Below are 9,832 nucleotides of genomic sequence, written 5' to 3' on the forward strand. Positions count from 1 at the left end.
ACCCGCTTAGTATTGAACCTATGGGGTCACACACTAACGAGTGTTCTAATCTTTGCTATAGAATTATTTAATTATTATTTTGATTTGATCAAATAAATAATTATATTAATTCAAATGGAATATTATTATATTCTTTGCTAGCACCAAGAATATAATAATAGTATGATAATTGAGAATATTAAATGAGATTTGAGAATAATTAGTTATTCTATTTTTGAATTTGAATTATAAATTTGGATGAGATCCAAATCGATTATGTTTTAAATTGTTATGATATGATTCATAAAATTTAAAGGATGATTTGGAATTTAAAGATATGATTTAAATTTGAATTGAGAATCAAATTTAAAATCAGTAATAAATCTCATACTATATATATGTATGCCAAGAGTAGAGGAACATGGTGAAAAAAAACGAGAGAATAAAACACAAGGATTTTATTCCTTTACCTCTACACACATAAGTGTATGTGAGCCTCATTCTTGGAGAAGAATTTTATGGTGTGCAAAGAGTTGCAAGAGGTTTCTCAATTTAGATCAGATGTCCATTGGTCAAGGAGTTGACAGCAAAGGTTGGTCTCGGTGTGGATACGCATAGCGCCTTCGTACCATCGAAGGAGAAAGTGATTTTTACTAGCGTACTCAGGTATTTTAGATCTGATCTACTATCTATATATTATTGGAATAAAGTTTAAGTACAAAATAGATCTTTAAGGATTACTTTATTTTCTTCCGCTGCGTGTGTTATGAACACATGGTAATCCTTCAGTGGTATCAGAGCTTTGGCTTTTTGTGTTTAAATTTTATTCCTATTTTCTTAAATTTGTGAATTAATATGATTAATTCAAAATTTTTTTTAAACATGCGATATAGTTATTTCCATTGAGATGGTTTTCTAATAAATTAATAGTTAATTTATTTCAACATTAATTATTTAATTGTGATTAAATTATTATTTTTTTAATATAAAAGTTATATTTATAATCAAATATTTTGTTTGATTTTATTTATATATTAAATTTTATTGTGATTTTGATTACAATAAAAGGAATAATATGCAAAATATCTTTTATTTGTTTCTTATATATATAAGTGTATATATAAAGGTCAAATTTGATTTGATAATTTTTTAAGGCTAAACGTTAGTACATGAAAAATCAAATTTTGATTTGATTATGTGTTTTGAACACTATAATTTTAGAAATTAGTTTTTCTAATGTTCTTGATTATAAAGAGCGGCCTGACAACCAGGAGTTTTATTTTCAAGATAATAATCGGTGTATACATTTGATGTATTAAGGATTAAATTTTATATTTTTTCCTAGACAACCTGGGAGTATAAAAATTTAATCCAAGAATACTGGTAGAAATTCTCTAACAATAGAGATAAGTCCTAAAAGTTAGGATATTGTCAAAAATAAATTTATCTCTTGTTTACAAGGAACAACCTGACAACCAGGAGACTTGTACTCAAAGATAGAATTTATTCATGCATATGATGATGTATAAGGAGAATTAATTTTATACTTGAACCTAGACAACCTAGGAGTATAAAATATAATTCAGTTAAATAATTGTCTGACAACCAGATAATTATTTGGGATTATAATTGTATGATATAATTTAATCATATTTATTTGGAATAGGTATGAGTAACAACTTGACAACCAAGGTACTCATTCACGATTCTAAATAATTTTGTCATAAATATAGATTTCTTATTTACTTTCATATTTTAAATTTTTAAATATGTCCACCTTTTGTGTGGCATACTTGAAAGTAATATATTAAATACAATTTGAGAATTGTATTTTCAAAGGGTTATCATTGAGATGATAATATTCTCCAATAAAATTGACTTTGGAATGGTCAGAACTTTTGATGTATTTATAATATTATTTTACATGGGTTGTTTTGACAACCATAAGTTCTAATTTCAAAGGCACCTCCCCACTATTTATTACTGAATATCTTGAGAAGATGTATGGTGCCCAAAATAAGATAGTATGACTATCAAAGTTTTATTTAAACTAGTGGGAGTATTGGACAATATATTTTGAATTAAACAACTTTAGAAGTTGGAATGCCATTAGGCAAATGGTTTTAGCGAGAATTGTTCTTGCAAGCATTTTTGGATATTTATTTTGTTACAAACAAAATTTTTCTTAATATGATTAAGGTTTGTGATCTTTTTTAGAAAAATTCAACATGAGTATTGAGGATGCGAATCAAAATTGTTCTTAAGGGTTGGTTTGACCAATAATAAAAATATTGAGTATTTTTATTATAAGAGTTTAAAGTAAAATCTCTAATATCTAATTGATATTCTATTGAATAGAGAATGAAATTCTCTTCATGCATAAATACTAGTACTCTATGTACTCCATCGTGTTTAAGAAACATGAAATTTGATTTAGTTGAATATCACTATTTGTTAAATATTTAGACTACGTTTTAGAAATATTGCTAAATTAATAAATTTTTTACCAAATCAATTTTTTATCCATATGAAATATGGAAAAGGCATAAGCTGAAACTCAAGAACATTAGAGTTTGGAGATGTCTTATATGTGTTAAGAGATTGCACAACAATAGAATTGACACTAGGTCCGATAAATGAGATTTATTGGATACCCTAAAGAAATAATGAGATTATTTTTATCACCCTTCTTATGACAAAATATCTATGATAAGAGGTTAAACTCCTTTTTAGAAAAGGAATTCCATTTTAAAGAAAGAGTGGAAGTACAATTACTTTTATTAGAATTGTATACCACTCAATAGAGGATATACTTTCTCTTGAAAGTATAAAAGGTTTGATCGTCAAACTAACTTTTCAAAAAAGTAGCCTATTTGTATAATGATACAATTCTATAAAGATAAATCTAATGGTTACTTAGATTTTTTTCATAATCATGTTCAATAAGGATTGTCTTTAAAATAAAATTATGCACTATTGTAGTGGGAGATTTCATGTTTTGAGAAAACGTGATATTTATTATGCACTAGGTGTATTTTACAAAAGGTCAAGCAAACATGCTCAAGAGCAAAGATGTTTAAGGTCAAAAGAGTTTTGATAAACACAGATGTGCATTGAAAAATTATACACATGATTGATTGGCTCTAGTGCAAGTGGGAGATTATTGTGATAATAGTATGCCCAAGATCCAATCCATCATGATTGGCTCTCGTGCAAGTGGGAGATTGTTGGGAATAAGTAGTATGACCATAATCCAATCAATCACGTGTCAAATAATTTGTTATTGTTATTATATTAAAATGTTAATATAATAACGTCCTTGATTAAATTTAGAGATTTATCATTGTGATAGTGATCACAATATTGAGAGATAAATCTTTTTATAATTTAATCTAAATTGTTCTTGGTCATAGGATTATTAAAAAGGACATTAATAATCCGAAAAGATCAATATATATATATATATAATGGTCTTCATTGGATGAAGATTAATAGTTCTCATTTATTAAATTATATATATAGATGGTGCATATAGAGATATGACCATTGAACTGACTCACTCTGAAAATTTCTAATGGTTATAATTACCGTATATTTGTCAATAGGATATTCTCAAGATGAACATAGTAATAGGGTTTCCTTTGACCTGCGACTGTCATAGTAATTAACAATGTATTTATTATACTTTGATTCCGGACACCTAATACCCTAGGGTGCTAGTTGAATGGATATTGGGTATGATTTAAATACTTGTAGAATTAATTATTAGTCAATAAGGAATCCGTCAACTCTCGGTAAAGAGTTTTAGCTCTATGATTATAATGACTGAGATGAATAAAACCTTGGCCAAGGGGATTGAATGAATGAAGAAATGAGTTTCTTAGGCCATTCACAGTTCATTATAATAATGGTAACAAGTTAGAGTTTGACAATTAAACCATACTCTAAGGGTTAACCAAGAGCTGGAAAGATGGAAGGAATTATACTTTGTTCTTCTGAGGTTCTTAGTAAAAATAGATTACTTCAAACTATCGGGTCGTTGAGGAGTGTTGCTAGACGCCAACCTTGATTAGTAAATTTAGTATGACTAATTTACTACCCGCTTAGTATTGAACCTATGGGGTCACACACTAACGAGTGTTCTAATCTTTGCTATAGAATTATTTAATTATTATTTTGATTTGATCAAATAAATAATTATATTAATTCAAATGGAATATTATTATATTCTTTGCTAGCACCAAGAATATAATAATAGTATGATAATTGAGAATATTAAATGAGATTTGAGAATAATTAGTTATTCTATTTTTGAATTTGAATTATAAATTTGGATGAGATCCAAATCGATTATGTTTTAAATTGTTATGATATGATTCATAAAATTTAAAGGATGATTTGGAATTTAAAGATATGATTTAAATTTGAATTGAGAATCAAATTTAAAATCAGTAATAAATCTCATACTATATATATGTATGCCAAGAGTAGAGGAACATGGTGAAAAAAAACGAGAGAATAAAACACAAGGGTTTTATTCCTTTACCTCTACACACATAAGTGTATGTGAGCCTCATTCTTGGAGAAGAATTTTATGGTGTGCAAAGAGTTGCAAGAGGTTTCTCAATTTAGATCAGATGTCCATTGGTCAAGGAGTTGACAGCAAAGGTTGGTCTCGGTGTAGATACGCATAGCGCCTTCGTACCATCGAAGGAGAAAGTGATTTTTACTAGCGTACTCAGGTATTTTAGATCTGATCTACTATCTATATATTATTGGAATAAAATTTAAGCACAAAATAGATCTTTAAGGATTACTTTATTTTCTTCCGCTGCGTGTGTTATGAACACATGGTAATTCTTCAATATTTTTATTTTAAAAAGTAGAAATTAGCTTTAAAAACCTTTCTGTGAAAGCTTCCGAAAGCTCTTCTTGCTGAAAGTTGGGAGCAAAAGTATCTCTTCTTTTTTGATTATTTTTTAAGGGGAAAAAATCAGCATATGTTAGTGCCACCTTCTACATTGATATGTTGGCAGGTTCAAACTCATGGAAGTAAATTTTCACTCGTATTTTGCATATTAAAATCAACAAAAATATTATGTACGAACGAAATCAATCAACATATATTTGAGTATAAATATGTATATAATATAATTATATTTTAATATATTTTTTATACTAATAATTAATTATAATAATTATTTTTAGTATACATTTAACATGATTGTAAAATTAATACATGTTCTTCTATCATTAATAACCATATTAGATACTAAAATCAGCTACTAGTATATAATAATATTAAAATATAAAATATACATTAAAAATAAATTAAACTACATATATAGATATAGTGGCTAATTTTAGTATATAGCTGATTTTGATATATAAATATTATTTTTTTAAATTATTAATTAGGTATGTATTTAGATTCTAATATAAAAAAAAGCAAAATAAGTGCAATTTTTTTACCTAGAATTAATTAGGGAATAGATTCAAGCTATTCAAGTTAATATAACTTATTTCTTTTTTTTTTTGGTGGAAAAGGGGTCAAAGACCCCAAAAAACAGAAAAGAAACAGAAACTAACAAGAGCCTCTCGGCCTTAGAGAACCATAACTATCTAACCAAAGAGAATTTCTAACGTTAGGAGGCGGAGTATCAAACAGATGAAGACCAAGAGGAAGATACTGTCCTTTCTTGACAAGAGTGTCAGCTACAGTATTCGCTTCTCTCAGGGTTTGCTTCCATTCAACCTTATGAATGCGGCTACTTAACAAGCTTATATCATCAAGGAGAGGTTTGCAAGGATGAGAATTACTACAACCTTCTCTTATAAAATTAATAGCCATGGCTGAATCAGACTCAATGAGAACATGGGAGAATTCATTTGCTACCGCAATGTGCAGACCCTTTACAATGCCCCAGAGCTCAGCTTGTGTGATGGAGCAGCTACCTAAATTGCAAGAGAAGCCAACAACAAATCTGCCAAGATGGTTACGAAACACTCCTCCACAAGCTGCATTGTTTTCTCGCTTGAAAAATGATCCATCCACGTTTAACTTCATGCAATTCTCTACAAGGGGATACCATTTTATCATGCTTCTAGCTAAAGTATGACTCCTTTTCAATTGGGAGCTTTTCCTCAAGATGCTCAACATCTCTTTTCCACGGGATTTAATAACTTCAAAAGCTGCTGTTGGGTGCATCCTTTTACCTTCAAAAATATATTTATTACGGAAGAACCAGAGACATGAGCTTGCCACTCCAAAAATACATGACCAATCAGTTTCATTAGATAAATTGGCAAAGAGCCAATCTCTAATAGTCATGTTGAAGAAATCTGTAATAATGTCGTGAGCCTTGAGGAAGATCCAAACCGCTTTGGCAAACGGACAATCTCTAAGCACGTGGAGAATATCTTCATCCGTTGCATTGCAAATCGAACATTGAGCAGAATTGGACATATGTCGTCTTCTCCGTTCTACATTTGTTAGAAGCACGTTGTGGGCCGCTAACCAAAGGAATGATTTGATTCTTTCAGTTCCTTTCCATTTCCAAACCAATTTAAAGAGTTCATCCGAGGGTGTTGCATCATCAATAATTGATTTATATGCTGATTTGAGGGAGAAAGAACCATCTGATGTACCAGACCAAGCAATGCTATCCATTCCTTTCCATGGCGATAGAGGTGCCATTGCACTAATCCTCTTGATTACTGAGTCCGGGAGCCATTCGCTGAGCTTCGTTAAGTCCCAGGACCCTGAAACAGTAAGGAAGTCCGTCAAATTACAACAAGTATCTAAAGGACTGATTACCTGAGTTGCATGATGCTCAAGTTTCCCAAGTTCTGGCACCCAATTGTGCTTCCAAAAATTTATGTTTGTTCCCTCTCCAATACGCCAAATAGTATTTCTTTCCACCCCATTCGAGGTTTTGCATATGCCTTTCCACAAGTTGAAAGCCTTATTTTTCCTAGAGAACCTTGGGAGCAGATCTTCTCCACAGTTATATTTAGATCTCAGCACTCTGGCCCATAAAGAGTCCTTCTTTTCTATTTGACCTCATCCCATTTTCATCATGAACGCATGATTAAGATCCTTTGCATGTCTAATACCAAGGCCTCCTGATTCTTTGGGACTATTTATCTTCTTCCAACTAACAAGATGAACCCTTTTTGATTGATCAGTTTCACCCCAAAGGAAGGACCTGCATTTACGATCAATTATGTCACAAGTAGCAACTGGTAAAATAGCAGTTTGCATTGTATAACTAGGTAAAGAAGATAAAACAGATTTCACCAGTGTTGTCCTTCCGGCCAATGACAAAGATGAAGCCTTCCAATTATTGAGCCTAGTATTCAACTTATCAATAATCCCACTATAGGTATTCTTCGACACTCTAGAGTGAAGGATAGGGACCCCCAAATATTTACCAAGATCATCAGTTCTTGAAAATTGGAGGGAGTTGCTGATTTCACTTCTGACAGTATTACCCACATTAGCGAAAAAAAAGATACGAGTTTTCTCATTGCTGACTTTCTGTCCTGAGCTCGAGCAAAAAGCATCTAAGACTTTATTAATAACCTCGGCCTGTTCCATGCTAGCTTCGGCAAAAAGAATGAGATCATCCGCAAAACATAGATGGGATAGCTTAGGGCCATTTTTCTTGAGACAAATAGGCTTCCAAAACCCCAAATCCACTGCAGAGGTAATAAGTTGAGAAAGTCTTTCCATGCAAAGGACAAAAATATAGGGTGAGATGGGATCTCCTTGACGGATTCCTCTTATGGGAGAGAATTCTTCTAAGACTTCTCCATTCCATAGAATTCGCATCTTTAGAGTAGAAATACAGCAAACAACCAGATCAATGAAATTCTGAGGGAGACCAGCATCCTGAAGAGTATCCTTGATAAAGCTCCATTTGAGTCTATCGTAAGCTTTTTCTAAATCAATCTTTATTGCCATCCAACCTTTAGAGCCCTTCTTGAGTCTCATGGAATGTATCACTTCTTGAGTAATGACAATGTTATCTGTGCTATGTCTTCCTGGGACAAAACTACACTGATTGGGTTGAACAAGTTTTTCCATCACTTTTTTCAATCTGTTGGCAATGATCTTTGTAACAGCTTTGTATGAGACATTACACAGACTAATTGGACGCATTTGCTTTAAGTGAGTAACCGGCTCCACCTTGGGAATAAGGGTAATAAGAGTTTCGTTAATCTCCTCAATCTTGTGAGGATTAGAGAAGATACTCTGCACCAGCCGACATAAATCAGTTCCCACCACTTCCCATTGATGTTGGTAGAAGATGGCCTGAATGCCATCCTTACCTGGTGCTTTCAGGCTGCCCATTTGAAAGATGGAATCTTTAATTTCTTGATTAGTAACATTGCTGCCAAGAAGATTGATCTCATAATTATTCAGGGATGGAAAAGCATGATTCAAAATAAAAGGACTTTCTGGAGTGTCATCCTGGTAAAGATTCACATAGAAGGTAGTAGCCATGACTTCAAGAGTGGAGTTGTCCGACACCCAATTCCCATTATCATCCATAAGGGAATTAATTTTATTTCTGCGCCTTCTAGCCATAGTCGTGCCATGGAAATACTTAGTATTATGGTCTCCAAATTCTATCCAATTGCATCTTGACTTTTGAAACCATAACAACTCTTTTTGAGAGAGGATCTGCTCATATTCTTTCCACAAATTTGCTTGCAAGTCTTCTAAAAAAGAGTTGCTATTCAAATTAAGACTGGTGGCAATACCATTTAATCTACGAAGGATCCTATTCTTTTTGAAGAAGATATTTCCAAACACAGAAGAGTTCCAAATTCTAACAGCATCTTGGAAATTTGAAATACAATTAGACTAAGAGTTCTGCCAACTCCAATTATTTTTAACAACATCACCGAAATCTGAATGAGTAAGCCATGCTGCAGTAAAACGAAAGGGTTTCCTTCTTCTGTTAAGGGGTTGAGAAGAAGCAAGCTGAAATAAGAGAGGAGTATGATCTGACTTCATCATAGCCAAGTGTTTGACTTTAACATCAGGGAAGGCAATCTGCCAGTCCAAGTTGCACAAGCCTCGGTCAAGTCTCTCAAATAAATTCCCTTGCTTCCAAGTAAATGGCCAGCCAAAAAAACCCAAATCCATCAACCCGCATTCAGACACGCAAGCTTGGAAATCAGTACAAGCTTCTTGGATTTGATTCAATGATCCTCCCTTCCTTTCATGAGCGTGGAGCATAGCATTAAAATCACCAGCAATACACCATGGGGAAGAGATATTCTGACTAATAGAATTAAGGCAACTCCATAACTCCTTTCTCTGACCTCTTTGAGGACTGCCATAGACAGCTGTAAAGAGCCAGGGAACAGAATTTTTACCAACAACCTGCATATGAACAAATTGAACATGGTGGTGGAGAACAATAACTTGCCAGAAATTAGTGTCCCAAAGACACCAAATACCTCCCGAGTGCCCTCTAGATTCCTCCACAAAGACGCCATCAAAACCCATCTTTTCTCGAATCTTATTGCCACGGTCCCCACTAACATGGGTTTCAAGAAGAATTATGAAATTAGCTTCAAACTCTCTCTTCAAATCTCTAATCAGAGTATGAAAACCCTTTCCACCAACTCCACGACAATTCCATATAATAAAATTCATAAATAACATAAATGGAAGAAAAAAAAAACAGTCACCAGAGACCTAAGCTTAGGACAAGGCAATGCCCTTCCCTCTGTCATTAATCTGACCATATATGCCATGGTCGTCCTTGTTAGAGCTACCACTTGCAATCTCCACAGCTTCATCTGGAGGTTTTTTCAGTTGGTCACCTTCTTTTCG

The 9,832-nt window shown here is 32.6% G+C and overlaps 1 protein-coding gene across 1 annotated transcript; it reads right to left on the reverse strand.

Moving 5' to 3' along the window:
• Positions 1-8,851: 8,851 nt before the first annotated feature.
• On the reverse strand, positions 8,852-9,502 carry LOC112732566 (uncharacterized). Its single transcript, XM_025781317.1, has one exon. It carries the CDS (start codon positions 9,500-9,502, stop codon positions 8,852-8,854), a length of 651 nt encoding a protein of 216 aa, XP_025637102.1.
• Positions 9,503-9,832: the final 330 nt, after the last annotated feature.

This window comes from Arachis hypogaea, chromosome 13 (genome assembly GCF_003086295.3).
Source record: "Arachis hypogaea cultivar Tifrunner chromosome 13, arahy.Tifrunner.gnm2.J5K5, whole genome shotgun sequence".
In the NCBI taxonomy this organism is placed as follows: Eukaryota; Viridiplantae; Streptophyta; class Magnoliopsida; order Fabales; family Fabaceae; genus Arachis; species Arachis hypogaea.

Bases quoted from the DNA above. Each gene is read 5' to 3' on its own strand.
- LOC112732566 (XM_025781317.1), bottom strand. From the start codon at position 9,502: ATGGGTTTTGATGGCGTCTTTGTGGAGGAATCTAGAGGGCACTCGGGA.